This window comes from Stigmatopora argus, chromosome 3, assembly GCF_051989625.1.
Source record: "Stigmatopora argus isolate UIUO_Sarg chromosome 3, RoL_Sarg_1.0, whole genome shotgun sequence".
Lineage (NCBI taxonomy): Eukaryota > Metazoa > Chordata > Actinopteri > Syngnathiformes > Syngnathidae > Stigmatopora > Stigmatopora argus.
In genome coordinates, this window is record NC_135389.1 from 12,197,569 (window position 1) to 12,214,072 (window position 16,504).

General features: G+C 41.0%; 2 protein-coding genes across 2 annotated transcripts; both read left to right on the forward strand.

The window, feature by feature from the left end:
- Positions 1–4,648: 4,648 nt before the first annotated feature.
- Positions 4,649–6,312, forward strand: exosc6 (exosome component 6). The gene is made up of 2 exons (XM_077596404.1): positions 4,649–4,996; positions 5,549–6,312. The coding sequence occupies exons 1-2, from the start codon at positions 4,719–4,721 to the stop codon at positions 6,087–6,089; spliced, it is 819 nt and encodes a 272-aa protein (XP_077452530.1). The 5' UTR covers positions 4,649–4,718; the 3' UTR covers positions 6,090–6,312.
- Positions 6,313–6,951: 639 nt separating this feature from the next.
- On the forward strand, positions 6,952–16,502 carry aars1 (alanyl-tRNA synthetase 1). Its single transcript, XM_077595333.1, has 19 exons — positions 6,952–7,120; positions 8,328–8,480; positions 8,549–8,737; positions 9,310–9,455; positions 9,614–9,950; positions 10,301–10,446; positions 10,530–10,638; positions 10,965–11,115; positions 11,229–11,353; positions 12,144–12,288; positions 12,371–12,549; positions 12,695–12,808; positions 12,890–13,096; positions 13,186–13,370; positions 13,451–13,559; positions 14,168–14,281; positions 14,359–14,565; positions 14,811–14,924; positions 15,646–16,502. The coding sequence occupies exons 2-19, from the start codon at positions 8,340–8,342 to the stop codon at positions 15,823–15,825; spliced, it is 2,898 nt and encodes a 965-aa protein (XP_077451459.1). The 5' UTR covers positions 6,952–7,120; positions 8,328–8,339; the 3' UTR covers positions 15,826–16,502.
- The last annotated feature ends 2 nt before the right edge of the window (positions 16,503–16,504 follow it).

Consider the following 16,504-nt stretch of genomic DNA (forward strand, 5'->3'; position numbering starts at 1 on the left):
GACCTTGGACAGGGGGGCTCCACTTCCAGTATTCTGTAAAATCTCCTGAGTTTCACGTGAATTGGTTGATCATGCGTTTTTGGACTCTTTGTTGCCACACCGTTTTATTATGTATATAATATATTGTTTTGGCAGTTATTGAACTCACTGATGTTGAGTTGCTGGGGATTTTAAAAAGGTTTGAAATTGTTGAAAGATTTGACAGAGGAAAAACGGGAAAAATGTGCTAAAGTATCTTAACGTTTAAAGTAAAGATTGATGGTGTGATATTTTGATGACATGGAGCTAGCTATGACTTCTACCGCTATTTCTGGTATAATTGGTCAATCTGGGCATGTCAAAATAATTTGTTACGATTGACAGTGTGATGCGTGAACACAAAAGATTGGATCAAGATTTTTGGAATCCATAAAAAGTAAAAAAAATAATCTGAGCTCTGATCCAATTACAAATAAACATTGATAGACTTGAACACATATACTTGCATTTGATTGACTAAAAGAGATCGCATCTGAAAAAGTAGCTGCTACTTGTTGGAAATATACATATTTTATTGATATTTTTCTTCATTGTTGTTACACATCAGAAAAAATGAAATTTCCATCTCCCACTGCAATGCATATTATTAAGATGTGGTCTATCCTTTTAATGAGTGGTTTTCATTCATGGTTTCTGAAAGTTTATGTCTAAAAATGAGGCCTTAAAAGTACTGGATACAGTATTTGCATTCACTCTGTAATAGAGGTGGTATTTTCCATAATTACATTACAAGCTAGTATTCCATTTTTTGGTTGAAAAAGATATATTTTTTTGATCTATCCAAGCCACCTGCAGTGTCCTCCTCAATGATTAATCCACCACATTCTTGGGTTCATCCCAAAAATCAATTGCCAAGCATACTCATACTTATCGCTTCAATTTGGATTAGTTTCTCAATATTTACTCTGCAATGAGTCATCACATCTTTTTGTGAAATTCACTATCATCATTTCACAGCCAATATTGATCACATTTCAGGAGGCCTTCTTTGTTTTTTGCACTTCTGAACTCATCGGAAGACATTTACACGTACATGGATTGGGCATTTGTGTACTGTATTTTGACCAATGGCACTGAGACATGAACATTTAACGCCGCCGTTCCCTTTTGCAATGATTTTTTTTTCATTTTTACAAGTCATTTACACAATCAGCTGTTCTGTCTCTCAACAGGCTGTCAGTCTTGTGCAGATTTGCCATGTCTGTGCTATATTCATGAGATTTACTGACACAGTTTTGTATGACATTCCGAATCATCGACAAGCTATTAGTCACGATTCCCCAACATTTACAGCGAGGGTGGGAATAATATACACACTATAGAGCTCACATGGACCATCTTTACATCGCTCACATAACCAGGTACCGACAAAAAAATAAAAAATACTCCTAAGCACAAAAGGCTTACAAATAATGAGATGCCCAATGTGCCGATTCCATTTTATTTAAATACAGTAAACATTTCTCACACTTAATGTAAAAATAGTTTATATCGAAAATGATTACTGAAACTGGATTTTCACATTTTGACCGTCGATAACTGTCAGGCCCCCAAAAATTTCCAAGCAAACCAACAAAAAAGTCAGTCACAAACCAGAATCTCTTATTCATTTTGGTTACGGATCAGAAACAGACAGTGGCGGGCCGTCAGGGCCTTCAAGCCCTTCTTTGCTGGCCTAAGAAATATCTGAATCATATATTATATTTTGTCCATCAATACTTATTAAATAATTCCAAATGGTCTGTTAGCTTCCTTTCATTGCTTTTCTCCCTGGTCGCACTGCATCCAGATGTGTGTTTTCATATTGAAGCATTTAACCAATCAGATTTCAGCCATTATTTGTTGCCAGGGTCAGAAATCTGCCTCAAGGCCTTCACAATCAGTTCTGCGGGCTCTGCCGCTTTAAACAAGCGTCAATAAGACTGTTGCTTTAACCAATCAGATTTCGAGTTGGCAACACCACAATGCATTGTCGCAGGCGGAGGGATACGTCATTGCCATGTCGCAGGCGTAGGGATACGTCATCGCTTTCAACAACTATGAGGCTAGTCATTAGCCAGAGCTACCAAACTGTATTTGGAGCGGGCTGCACAAGCAAATATATTGTTGTGTTGATTTAAAGCCATTTTCAAGACGGACTATGCCAGAAATACGACAGGACAGGCTCAAATTTCAGCATTAGCTTCGATGGCGATATAAAAAAAGGAAGAAAGAAAGGAGGATGGATATTGTGTACAGTTAAAAATGATTTTTGGTGAGTAAAATATGGCTATGTTCCTAAATAATATTTCAATTGTGGGCCAAGTTCTGGTATCTGAAAAGCTCCAGTGTTTGTATTTAAGCTCCAGTGTTTGTATTTAATCACTAAATGCTGCTAGGAAGTGGATTTTACCCCATTTTAGTGCAATTTTTGCCGTTTCGCGTATGGACGTATATGGATGTATCTACGTTCATCGCTGTCTTTTCCCCGGGGAAATGATACCCCGGGCCCGGTTCTGATGTCTAAAAAGCTCCAGTATTTGTATTTAATCAATAAATCCTGTTTTCGGCTGGATTTTACCCCATTTTCGGGCAATGTTTGCCGGTACGCCAAATCACCCCCGGCCCGGTTGTAATGTCTGAAAAGCCCCAGTATTTGTATTTAATAATTAAATGCTGCTAGGAAGTGGATTTTACCCGTTGAAGGCGCTACGAGAAAATGCACGGACCGCCACTGGAAACAGATGATGTTATTCTTAGATTAGAAATAAACTCCCTTTTCATTTTTTTGTGTTACACCCAGCAACTCACAACCTTTTTTACAATGAATGCAGTAGATTGCATCCTACCCGTGCTGGAAATGTCACTGGAAACACCTTTTTTAACACACATTTAGTAGGTTCACCTGCAAAATATCGCATTTCCATGAAAATCTCATTTCATAATTGAACCAATAAACTATAACTATCCAAAATGTATTTTTAGTGATGTGTAAATGTTATAGGAGACTTATTTCAATGCTCATAGTAACAAATCTCAAAAATGACATTACAGGATCTTTACATTTTTATTTCACAATAAATAGTGCATTTTGACATTAATTACAATGGAACTTTCTTTTCAAAAACGTTCCTGGTGAGTGACACTTTTTTTTATTTCCCAAGAAATTGTGTATTTTGACATTAATCACACTGGAACTGTCTACGGAAAATGTCACCGATGAATTACTTCTTGAAAATACTGACGCAGTCATGTGTCAGTGAACCGTAAAAGCGCTTTTACTGACCTCAGCGCATCGATAACACTAATGTGCCAAAACTGTAACACACTGCCTAGGAAGTGACGCATATGCACACACAGAATGGAAGTGCATCCTTGTCCTAGACATACATCTAAGTCTGAGGTGTCCAACTGATCTTTGTCACAGGACACATTACGCCACAATTATTCCAAAAACCTCAAATGAATGGATAAGCAAATGAATCCACAACTAATTTGTTAATTTCCATCATTTAGAGATACAATTCACTTTTAAATGGTAAAAATCCTCATTTTTGAGCCTATTAAATGTTCTCTTTTTTTTTTTTTATTGTTAGCAAAGATCAAAAACAAAAAAACATTGTATTTATTTCATTCTATTCATACTATTCTGCTTTATCTAAATATTTTGTTTTTAATATTATCAGCAAAAAACAAGAAATTGTGTTGTTTTATTTATCTATTCTATTAGGGGAAAACGGTAAATCAATGACTGTGGGTGTAATGTGAAGTACAGGCTCTAAATTTAAATGTATAATAAATTCAAAAAATATTTATCAACTGAAATACATAATTCATAGATTAGTAATCTATTTTGAAAACAATTGCTAGTTTAAACCCTGAATAAGAAACCATCAAATCTATTTTCTTAGGAAATTATGAAGAAACTAGCCTTTAATAATGCGTTTTTCTGAGTATATTTATGAATTTTCTCACTCTATATCAGGGGTGTCAGACTCGGGTTGGTTTGCGGGCCGCTTTAACGTCAACTTGATTTCACGTGGGCCGGACCATTTTAGATATAATATTTAGATTTTTTTTAATAAATGGATTAAAAGAACTGGATTAAAATCCCTGAATATTCAGTTTTTTTATAGATATAAAACAATGTTTATTTTAGTTTTTTTTAAATATATTTTTAGATTTTACAAAATGATTTTTGAACTAAAAACACAGGAAAAATTGATTAAAAAAATTACAATGATTGATTTAAAAGGGGGGAAATCAGGAAATTTAATATACATCTATACTCTTCATTTTAATTTGATTTTAAAACAGAAAGTCGGCACTCAGGATTTATTCTCCCGGGCCACACAAAATGATGCGGTGGGCCAAATTTGGCCCCCGGGCCGCCACTTTGATAGATGTGCTCTATATGACCAATACGTAATCGAATGCAGGGCCCCCTGGTGGCGTGTGAAAGAATACTGCAACGGGATCAGTCCAGTCGTGTTTAAAATCGATAAATTAGGATTTTATCTTTCATAAAAGTTTTTTTCCCCGTATTTTATTAAAATCAAACTTTTGTGCACTGTCCATTCGAAATGGTGAATAAATTCATTACCGGAACAACATTACGGTGTCACTTTTTTAAGGGGAGGCGTTTAGGTGCTGGACAAACACAGTACACCCGCATGCTGCTTCTTCACCGCTGAGCAAACATGCATGCTGATCCCAAACGAATACACGGGCCAAATGTCTCCCAAAGCCCGTCTTTGTTCGCGTGCAAGTCGCCGGCGGTTTTTCCCTCGCACGGTCCCCGAGCGGACGGGCGACAACGGGACCAGGTGGACGTCCGGCCTGTCTTTGTCCGCTGCGGGCTCGTGAGCCAGGCTAAGGGCTCCGCGTACATGGAGGCCGGGGACACCAAATTGATGTGTTGTGTTTACGGTCCCAGAGAAACCGATCGGAAAGATGAAACTGATATGAAGTGTGGAAGGTAATCGCCCTAATTTTTAATGATAACAAAAGACCACGAAAGTTCAAAACCATTCCAACTTTTACACGGCACTCATTGGCCTTGCACTAAAACTCCATAAGTTGCCAAAGACTTTAGTCACTATTTTACTTCCCTACTTATGTTACCAATTATTCATGTTGACTACCATACTTGTCTATTATGTGAACTACTTATTTATTAATTACTTATTGATAACGTATTTTTTATTATTATTTATTCATAATTCTTCTGTTCGTTTGTTTGTTGTTATTTGTGCACTTCCCTTATTAATGTGGTTGACTACTTATTTATTTATTGTTTATTGTTGTTATTTGTGCACTCCGTGGTGAATCTCATTGTACTTGTATAATGACAAAAGCATTCAATTCAATACGTCCAATCCATTTTGACTGGGAGAAGTGGTCTCCTTTCAGGTGGGCATGCTTGAGCAGTCCAGTTAAAATGGCTTGGATGTCTATTGCCGTCAATTTGAGAATGTCGTTATAGTTATAATTTTAGGCCTCAAACAAAACATTGTTTTTCTGTAACCAGGTTGACAACAGATATGCGTTTCGCACCGTTCTCTTGCCCCGAGAGAGGCTCCTGGATACAAGGAAGTCAAGACAAGGACTTGCCCTTGATGCTGCACGAAAGTCTTCAGCCTGCCCTGTGTCTCCACAAATACCCCCGCTCTCAAATAGAAGTCAACGTGATGGTTCTTGAAAACGGGGGATCGGTTCTCGCGCACGCCGTCACCTGCGCGTCACTCGCCCTCGCAGACGCCGGGATCGAAATGTACGACCTGGTGCTTGGCTGCGCCCTCTGCCAAGACGGGGCCTCTTACGTGGTCGACCCGACCTACACTGAGGAAAACGACTCAGCCGGTGGCGATAACCAAGGAAAACTGACTCTCGCCTTCCTCCCCAGCTTGAATCAAATTTCTGGCCTTCAGTCAGATGGAGAAATGACTGAAGAGACTCTGGCTGCTGGGATGCGCACTTGTATTGAGGGATGCTATAAAATATATCCGGTAGTCCAACAAGCTCTGGCCAAGGCAGTGCGGCGTGTGGCTCCTCCTCCATCAGAGAGCTGATTGAGCATATGTGCATTGACCTTGTTTATTTTTTGTTTAAATTACTGCTCAAGAATGTGACAAACAAGACGCCACACAAAATTTGAAAAATATTCATATTGCAGAATGCGCTGAAAACCACAACCTGCTCCACTGTAAATTAAATCTCGTCAAACATACTGTGTTCTGTCACGAGGAATCCAAATGTAAAAGAAAAGTGGTATTAAATACATTCTTTCAAGGAGAGCTTTCTTTTTATTTATTTTTTATACATGTCACAGTTGGCCATTTCTTGCAAAAGCATCCAAATGTGTTCATTATAATCAATCTACAACTTCTGCTCAATTATGTTTTTAATAACATCTTTCCTGAGTGAATGTTAATTTCCTAAAGTCAAACCCAGATGACAATATTAAATACAACAAACTATGCAAAACATTTTTGCATGATTGTTGGTGTGCAAATCATTTTCTACCCTGTAGCATACATCAATAAAAACTTGAACATAAAACAATGCAAAATTAGGAGCATAAAATATGAGTCTATATCATAATTTGAGTTATACTGCAGTCTTTAAAGTAAAAAAATAATGATGCAATACCTACTGAAGTTACTAAATTAACACCATTAATGCGTCTTTATGATCAAGGGAACTTAATGCCTTTGATGTTTTGAAGCATAGTCCCCCCCATCTGTTTAAGTTTGAGCTTGCAAATTGGTGTATAACGAAAAAACTGCATAATTTGCCACACATTCACATAAAGAACACATTAATGCAGCATTTAGTCATGACAAAACAGAGTTTTCAGTTGCATCAGCCAGTACGGCTTTTTGTGTCGGGGGAGTGGCAAGCTCCGTGAAGAGTGAATGTCAAACTCACCAATCAGAATCCACTTTTCAAGCAGTGATGCTGCTCACAGACCAATCACCGATCGGGTTGGGCGTGTCCGCGAGCCGAACGGGTTCCTCCTGATCCAGCAGCGTGGGGACGTACATACAGCTGTGTGTTCGGTATACAAAAATCGACTCTTTCTGCGACATCAGCGGCTCCTGTGAGTACTAATATTAACCCGGACGACTTTCTGCTAATTTTACTATTGAGAATATTCTCCTTTTTAGAGTTATTGCAGGAAATGTCGCATTAGACCACAGTATGCTAACCGGTGTAGCTAACAAATGGCTAGCACTTGACAGGTTGTATAATATTGGCCAAGTTCGAAGAGTAGCAAGCAGATATGGTCTTTGCAAGAACACTTTGACATAATATGCAAATTGACACGATTAAAGAATAATAATTGGCTTAAGTCTTTGGGTTGGAATTGAAGAAACCCATTCATTGGGTGTAATAAGCATTGGCTGTCACTTTATGCATCATCAATTTGAACATTTTCTTGGATCTGTCACCCCCCACGCAGCATTTTTCCATCCAAATCCCCCGATGAATATTCGTTCATCTGCCGTGGTTGTCAGACGTGCTGTTGTTTAGTAGTCAGGAGCGGGCAGGCCTGGGATGTTTACCGTATGTATGTATACCTGTGAGCCCCAGAGACCCTCCTTGTTTTCCTTTTTGCCCAGCATATGAATGAATCCCCTCTAGGGAGAACTTCTCATAAAGCGTTTTAATTAAATAGCACACTGATCTTTATGGATCTCAAGATCCCTCAAGCAGGCGTGGGGACATGTTCTTTTTATTACTGCAACTTTGGAGACGACTTCTTCACATGTTTTGCTCATACAATCCCATTTTTTTGCACAACATTTTGAGTCTCAGCTGATTTTAACAGAGCTTTTCAAAAGTTGACACTTAAGATCCTGAGCCATTTCTAGGGAAAGTAACTTCCGAAAGCTTAAATACTAGGTATTTTTATTTTATCATTTTTAACGCTCATCTTTCAGTGTAAAGAAAAAAACAACAAAACGTTCATTCGCCTCTCCCAGCCAAAATGACTTGGACGTCTAGTGTGGTCAACTAAGGGTTAATGCCCTTTTTAGTATGTTCATAGGCATAAGAAGGCTTTCCCCTCCTTTGAAATAGAAGAGCAGCATGCTACCACATACAAGCTTGCAACTCTAGATTCCAGAGCAAGTGAAAGCGCCAAAGGCTAATTTGTAGCCACAAAATGAGTGTGAAGAATGCCTTGGGAAAAAAACACCCTGTCAGAACACCTACTTGATTTAGAGCGTGAATCTCCACATTTTACCGAGGCAGGGCGTTGTTAATCTAGACCCACTCACCATAAATTGTTCTTCTTTCCAAAGAGCTGATTCACAATGGATTCCTTGAGTGCCGCTCAAATCCGCCAGAAGTTTATTGACTTCTTCAATCGCTATGAGCACCAGTACGTGCACTCTTCCTCCACCATTCCACTGGATGACCCCACGCTGCTCTTCGCCAACGCTGGCATGAACCAGGTAAACCGCCCGAATACTATGGTCACGTGCGCCTCGTTCTCTGACGAACATTTCCCTATCTCTATTAGTTCAAGCCCATCTTCTTGAACACAATTGATCCTTCCCACCCCATGGCAAGGCTTCGCCGTGCAGCCAACACCCAAAAGTGCATCCGCGCAGGAGGAAAGCACAATGACCTTGACGACGTGGGCAAAGATGTTTACCACCACACCTTCTTCGAGATGTTGGGCTCTTGGTCCTTCGGGGACTACTTCAAGGTAGTGATGGTGGCATACATGGTGCTACGATTTGACACTTATTTGGATTGAGGATGGCAGCCTTTATGCTAGAATGGGTGTGTCAAACATAAGGCCGGCGGGCTGGAAATGGCCCGGTTTGGGGGTTCAAAACAATAAGGTTGTTCTGCCAGACAGGCACCTTGTAGCCCGTTCATACTCTACGTCCAGAAAACCCTGATTTCATTTTGACATCGGCGCCGTAAAAACAGAAATGTGTGAGTTGTGAAGTTGAGTTTTACTACACTGCTACACTTTGTTCAGTTTTGTGTCTACAGTCACTTTCGTTCATTCCCATTCTCCCAGTCAAAATGGTGCCATGGCTGGCAGCCAATTATTTAACAAGGAAGTGACATAAAAACGTCTCAAAATTAACACAAAATCAGTAGGAAGTAACCTGGAAATGCCCCCTGGAAATGCGTTAAACATTATATTTTGAATGTTTAATGTAAACGTGCACTGCCTATCCCCACCTTACTTGTGTTTCCTCTCTTCTTTCTTCAAAAATGCACTTTCATTCGTTCAATTCACTTTCTTGCCACTGCGTGCCGCAGCAACTGGCCTGCAAGATGGCTTTGGAGCTGCTGACGGAAGAGTTTGGCATCTCAATCGACCGCCTGTACGTCACCTACTTTGGTGGTAATGACGACGCAGGCTTGGAGGCCGACTTGGAGTGCAAAGAAATCTGGATGGCTCTAGGGTGAGTGACGTTAGGACATTTATTTGATATTTGACAGCAAGGAATAGATTCACTCCGCGTCAAGGATTGATTCTTGAGCAAAGGAGTTTCACCGAAATGAAATAAATAAAATCAGTCGTGAAATGTAATCCCTCGCCGACTGGTCTTTTTCCCCTTAGCATGGACGAAGCGCGCATCCTCCCAGGTAGTATGAAAGATAACTTCTGGGAGATGGGTGACACGGGACCCTGCGGTCCATGCAGCGAAATCCACTTCGACCGCATTGGCGGAAGAGATGCCGCCCATCTGGTCAACATGGACGACCCCAACGTACTGGAGGTCTGGAACCTGGTGTTCATCCAGTTCAACAGGGAGTCTGAAACGGTCCTGAAACCGCTGCCGAAGAAGAGTATCGACACGGGGATGGGCTTGGAACGCTTGGTGTCGGTACTGCAGAACAAGATGTCCAACTACGACACTGATCTGTTTATCCCATACTTTGATGCGATTCAGAAGGTATGCAAATACGTGCTGTTAAACTTTGTCTTGTTTAGGGGTGGGCAGACTACAACAGAAAGGGCCGCAGCGGGTGCAGGTTTTTGTTCCAACCTATAAAAGGAAACCTTTCCACCAATCTGGTATCTTAAAAGTGCAATTGTAGGATTGCAGTCAGGTGCTTCTTGTTTCAGGAGAAACCTCATTGGTTAATCTGTTTGTGTTGAATCGGTTGGAACAAAAACCTGCCCCCAAAGTGGCCTAAAATAGTCTTAATTTTAGTTGACAAAACCAATAAGAAACCTGGAATGTTCAGCTTTACGTTCTATTTGTCCAGAGGTGATTATAAAAACAGCAAAAAATTGTTTCAGGGTACGGGTGCTCGGCCATACACTGGTAAAGTCGGTGCGGAAGATGCCGACGGTGTCGACATGGCCTATCGTGTGCTGGCTGATCACGCTCGCACCATCACCATCGCGCTCTCAGATGGCGGGCGGCCTGACAACACGGGGCGAGGGTAGGAATTTAAGGCTTTGCATTTCTTTTCAAATCATGTGCCTGAATTCACGAGTTAACGCGCTCTCGCTAAATTCAATCCAGGTACGTTTTGCGGAGAATTCTGCGTCGCGCTGTCCGATATTCCCATGAGAAGTTGGGAGCTCAGAAAGGCTTTTTTGCCTCGTTGGTGGATGTGGTGGTCAATTCTTTGGTAAGATTTCTGCTTCACTGTAGATGTTTGTGGAATTGCTTTATATTTCAAGTTTTTTTACCTCATTTAAGACAAAACAAGATTTTTTAAAAGAAAAGTATTTTTTTCACGAGTTACTAAATGGTGCTATTAAATATTAGAACGATACAAGTAGAAATAAGCTTCATTTGATCGGTAGTTTGGAGATACTTCAGCTTGTTAGATGATATCTTCTTTTTCTTAAGGTTCGATTTATGATTCTCTTTCATTTGCTTTCCTCACACTCCATTCAGATTTATACTACTTCTTGTCCACTGTTCCCAGCAACCTTTGTTCTGTTTTTTCAGGGTGAAGCATTTCCTGAATTGAAGAAAGATCCAGAAATTGTCAAGGACATCATAAATGAGGAGGAGGCACAGTTCCTTAAAACGCTCAGCAGGGGGCGACGTATCCTCGACAGGAAGATCATGAGTATGGGAGACAGTAAGACCATTCCAGGTGGGAGAAACTTGACCAAAGCATTTTTTTTCACGGAGCGTGCTCATATTTTGGGTGCCGACGGTGAACGTTGACCAGTACTTTTGACCAGTCAATTTTTTTTCTTCATCTAGGTGACACCGCTTGGCTGTTGTATGACACATACGGCTTCCCTCTGGACTTGACCTCGCTGATCGCAGAGGAGAAAGGCATGCAGGTGGACTTGGCTTCCTTTGAGGAGGAAAAGAAGGCTGCCCAGGTGAGAAAAATAAAGCATGTAAACTATTGATACCGTTTTATAATCTGTTGTTTACTTGCGGACTGGATTTTTTTTTTGGGGGGGGGGGTATCTTTGCAACTTCATTGCGTGCTGTTGTTGGATAATGCATTGAAGTGTATGGAAATGCATTAATCACTAAATATTTTTTTTAAATGGACTTATGTTATACATTAACCAACTGAGTATTTCCAGAAGTAAAAAACTAGAAGGTCGTTCAAACTTTTACCTATGAATATAAAGAATATAGTACTTTATTAGCAGCCATGAAGAACCAGATGTGTTTTCAAAATGAATTGTTTATACAGTGACCACACTAACTTTGGTATATTACCACTTAAACAACTGAAACTAAGGCATAACATGTTTTATAAATTAACTCATTCAAGGCCATTGACCCTGCAATTTTTTCCGTGTTAGACTTCCAATCCATTTTAACCAATAGGGTCTTCCCTAATAGGCTCATAAACGCTGGGGAAAACCCAGTAATTGAAATGGATTTGATGCCTATTGTTGGAAAAGGGAGTGAATGAGTTAAAATGGCATGTGGTGTCACTCCTCGTGAATCTAATTTAAAACCGTTCTGAAACGATTTGCCTGAAAGAACGAGATGATTACATACTCCTTTTTTTGTTTTGCCAACATTAGTGCCGCTTATGCAATATTGATAAGGTTTCATAAAGCTGTTTTTAGTGGTGTGTGAGGTTTATGCATATTTCAGTTTCCCTTCGTTAATTTTTTTTTTAGAGTTTGTATTTGCCTGTGTGTTTAGTTGAAGTCCCAGGGTAAAGGAGCAGGAGACGTGGACCACATCATGTTGGACATCTACGCTATCGAAGAGCTGAGAAATAAGAACACCCCCGCCACAGACGATTCTCCCAAATACAAATACACTTCGGATGAAAACGGCACCTACAGTACTGAACCCCCCAAAACCCCCAATCCGAAGTTGCCGTACTTCCGAGTCGACTTCGACTGATTCGATTGATATGTTGTCAGAGTTCCAGCAGACCTCAGCCACCGTGTTGGCCCTGCGTCACGACCGCGCCTTCTGCGACCAAGTGACCACGGGACAGAAATGCGGCGTGCTGCTGGATCAGACCTCATTCTACGCCGAGCAGGGCGGACAGACGTTTGATGAGGGCTACTTACTTCGGGAAGATGATAACGCAGAGGATGTAAGTGCACTTACAATGCAGGTGCTAGACGTCCAAATGGATTGGACAAGTGTTCAATCCCAGCCATTTCAGTTAAAATGGCTTTGATGGCTATTACTGTCAATGGCGTGAACGCTCCGAGCACGTTCTTCTGTTTCTTTGGCAGCGAATGGAATTTTCGGTGAAGAACACGCAGGTCCGAGGAGGTTATGTCCTCCACGTGGGCACCGTTTACGGAACACTGAAGGTCGGAGACCGTGTCACCTTACATGTGGATGAGGTGAGATAATTACGAAGCGACAGAGCACACGGGGACAATCCTGGATGCGCTCAGTCATTTTTATTTGCTGACTCCCTCCAGGCACGTCGCCGGCCCATCATGAGCAACCACACAGCTACGCACATCCTCAACTTTGCTCTTAGGGGAGTTTTGGGCGAGGCGGACCAAAGGGGCTCCTTGGTGGCGTCGGATCGGCTTCGCTTTGACTTTACCGCTAAAGGTGCCCTTAGCACGGGAGAGGTCCGTCGGACGGAAGAGATCGCCTGTGCTATGATCGGGGACGCCAAGGTCAGTAAACAAATCCAAATGCCGTTATTTGTATTAGTTATAGTTATTCAATATAGGTATAGATGAATCACGTCTCTGTTTTGCTTCAGCCCGTGTACGCCATGGACGCCTCCCTGGCGGAAGCCAAGGCCATTCAGGGTCTGCGCGCCGTGTTCGACGAGACCTACCCCGACCCGGTGAGGGTAGTGTCCATTGGCATTCCGGTTCAGGATCTGCTGGATGACCCCAACAGTGCTGCCGGTTCCCTAACCTCCATTGAATTTTGCGGCGGAACGTGAGTTCTATAAAGGACAATGAAATGAAAGGTGGAACTCCTTACCTCCTGCTAACTGTGCTATTCCATGTTATCCGTAGCCATCTGCAGAACTCTGCTCACGCGGCACCGTTTGTCATCGTCTCGGAGGAAGCTATCGCTAAGGGCATCCGTCGCATTGTTGCAGTGACGGGAAGCGAGGCCCACAAGGTTGGATATTACGCGGCAGTCTGCTGAATATTCAAGGATGCCTTCTCATGAATTTTTCGGGTCGGACTGTCAACATGATTTGCTTCCTACTGCGCAGCTTTACTGAATTAAAATAGGGTTTTTAATGGCGACACATTTTGTCACAGCCACACACCAATTTCATCCTTTGTCAAGCAAGCCAAATTTATACTTAGAGGTACAGATAACACCTAGTATAAAAGACCTGTGTGAAAAGCAGTTACTCTATTTATTTAAGTACATAATTCGTAAATTTCTTAGACCTCTAACAATGCAGCAAATGATTTAAACATAAAATGACACAGATTGTCAACCATTTTGCGATAGCAGTTATACACACTGACAGACTCGAGCGCAGAGGCATCTGTTAATGAGTATTAATGATATTCTGTGTCCTGAGCTGCCAGTGAATGAGTCAGCTACGAAACAACTTTTGAATAGATGATGCATGACTGTTCGTGAAATCGTTCGACAAGATTCCTTCGGTTAGGGTGCACATAATCAAGTTGCTTTCTGTCCCTTTTTAAAAGATGAAACATTTACCATTCACATAATTTGGGAGTAATATGACGCTTATTATTGTGAACCAGGCTCAGAGGAAAGCCGACGCACTTAAGCAAACTCTCTGCACCCTCGCGGACAAAGTGAAGCAGCAAACGGTGCCCAACAAGGACGTCCAGAAAGAGATTGCAGACATGACAGAGGTTTGTATGTTTCAAAACGTATCAGGTTTAACTTTTAATTTGTTTCTTTCAAATTTGACATTTTTTCTTTCACACAGTCTATCGGGACTGCCGTGATCTCCCAGTGGCGAAAGGATGAAATGAGGGAAGGCTTGAAGGGTCTGAAGAAGGTCATGGATGACCTGGACCGTTCCTATAAGGCGGACATCCAGAAGAGAGTCCTGGAAAAAACTAAGGAGGTCATCGAAAGTAGCCCCAATCAAGCACTGCTAGTGATGGCTATGGAGACAGGCGCCTCAGCCAAGGTGAGAAGCCATAAGAATGTACCGCAATGAACAGTTATGTCTCGCTCTGATATTGCTATGAGTACCCGATATGGCTATTTTTGGAGTATTGGATTATCTGTTGAATATATTTGTAAACAGAGCATTTCTTCATAATGGTCTTCCTAATTTTTGTTTTCAAATTCAGTTCTTCTGACATGTCATTTTTGTCTGCCCATAAATTTACTGCCTTTGTAATGTCTGCTCACTCTGTGTGCTTTTTCCAGGCCCTCAATGAGTGCCTTAAAGTGCTGAAGTCCAACTCGCCTCAAACCGCCGCCATGCTCTTTGCTGTAGATCCCGACGCCGGCAAAGTCATCTGCTTGTGTGAAGTCCCTCAGGTGAGTGTGGGTTAGGTGGTTATCTATTTTATCTATTTTGGTCACACATTATGGGTCTCATTTAAATTTATCAGGGACAGTGGTCACCAAAAGGGAATATATTCAGGTTATCATCAGCTTATTGCATTCACTGCCAACCCAGGTCAGGGAGTGTATGTTCTGGTGGATAGCAAAAAAAGGTAAATAAATATTGAAAACACCTATTGACGGCAATAGGTGTAAATTAATTTCAAATGGGAATGGCTGGAAGCCATCAAACACTTGTCTATTGTCAGCAATGGCAGCAAAAAAAAGATCCCAAAGCAAAATACACATTACACACATTAGAAATTGTCTCATTTCCTTTTTTAAACCTTATTACAGGTTTTCAAAATGAATGTTTGAAGTTTGTATTTTTAAAAAATAACTTAATTTTTTTTCTAATTATTATTATTGGATATTTAATTTACAAAATCCTTTTCACTTATTACTATTTAAATAATTGATTTTTCCCTGTAATGAATACTTAATTTAATTCATTCTGTTTTTTATTTTATTTTTTATTGCCCATTTCAAAATACAAGTGGGCAATTAGAGGGGTGCAAAATATTTTCGACCACAATTGGCCCTTGGGCAGCAAGTTTGAGACCCCCTGCCCTGATATTAATGTAGTAAAAATATTTAAGAACAAAAAATGCATAAAAATGTTATCTACCCCAGAGAATTGCTTTTGTGTCCGTAGGAGAAAGCCAATCAAGGCTTGAAGGCAAACGAATGGGTTCAGGAGTTGTGCCCCCTGATGGACGGCAAAGGGGGAGGCAAGGACATGTCCGCACAGGCCGCTGGGCGCAACACGCAGTGTCTAGAGGAGGCGCTTCAAATGGCCAAGCAGTTTGCAACGCTTAAGCTGGGAGAGAATTAAAATGTGGGCCGCCAGGGTGGAAGAGTAGCCCGTCGAGAAGTGACATGAACTCTGAATGTTGGTGATAATGGCGGAAGGTTGGCGCATCAGCTCAACTGCCGGAACAAGAACAGGAATTTTGGGGTCTTCTCATGCTCACTTTACTGATTGGTGACCACTATTGGGAGCGGGTTTGTTCATTTAGCCCCCGTCCAAATGCATCTGCGTAAATTACACTTACTTGATATAGGTTTATGGCAACTGCTAAGAAGTCACTGGGATAGTGTAGGCTATTTGCCTCTGGATAGTCCAGAAAAGGGACATTTCCGTTCATCTTATTATCGATTTGTAGCAGATAAGACTTCAGTCCATTTAAAACTGACCAAAAACTACATTATTATTTTAGCTCAGCCGACCAATTAACAATTTTGTGTCACCTGTCTAAGCAGTGGCACCGTCCATCGTGTCAATCATGGCTATTTAGATGAACCGTAGCTTTATTATTTCTTGTAAATCAGGAATTCATGACGTCATCTGTCCTGTGTAAATTATCATGTACTTCATTCAGTATGTAATGTCATTTCTATATCATCTCAATGCATGGTTTATCTTTCTTTTTTTAATTATCATCAAAGCAGTTAAAATGGAAGGAAACACTATTAAAGACTATGGAATTGGAATAAATTTTTCTGCCTTGCCA

Coding starts and splice junctions, on each gene's coding strand:
- exosc6 (XM_077596404.1), top strand. CDS start 4,719: ATGCATGCTGATCCCAAACGAATACACGGGCCAAATGTCTCCCAAAGC. Junction 4,997..5,548: donor ACTGATATGAAGTGTGGAAG/GTAATCGCCCTA, acceptor TTCTGTAACCAG/GTTGACAACAGATATGCGTT.
- aars1 (XM_077595333.1), top strand. CDS start 8,340: ATGGATTCCTTGAGTGCCGCTCAAATCCGCCAGAAGTTTATTGACTTC. Junction 9,951..10,300: donor ACTTTGATGCGATTCAGAAG/GTATGCAAATAC, acceptor AAATTGTTTCAG/GGTACGGGTGCTCGGCCATA. Junction 10,447..10,529: donor CCTGACAACACGGGGCGAGG/GTAGGAATTTAA, acceptor AATTCAATCCAG/GTACGTTTTGCGGAGAATTC.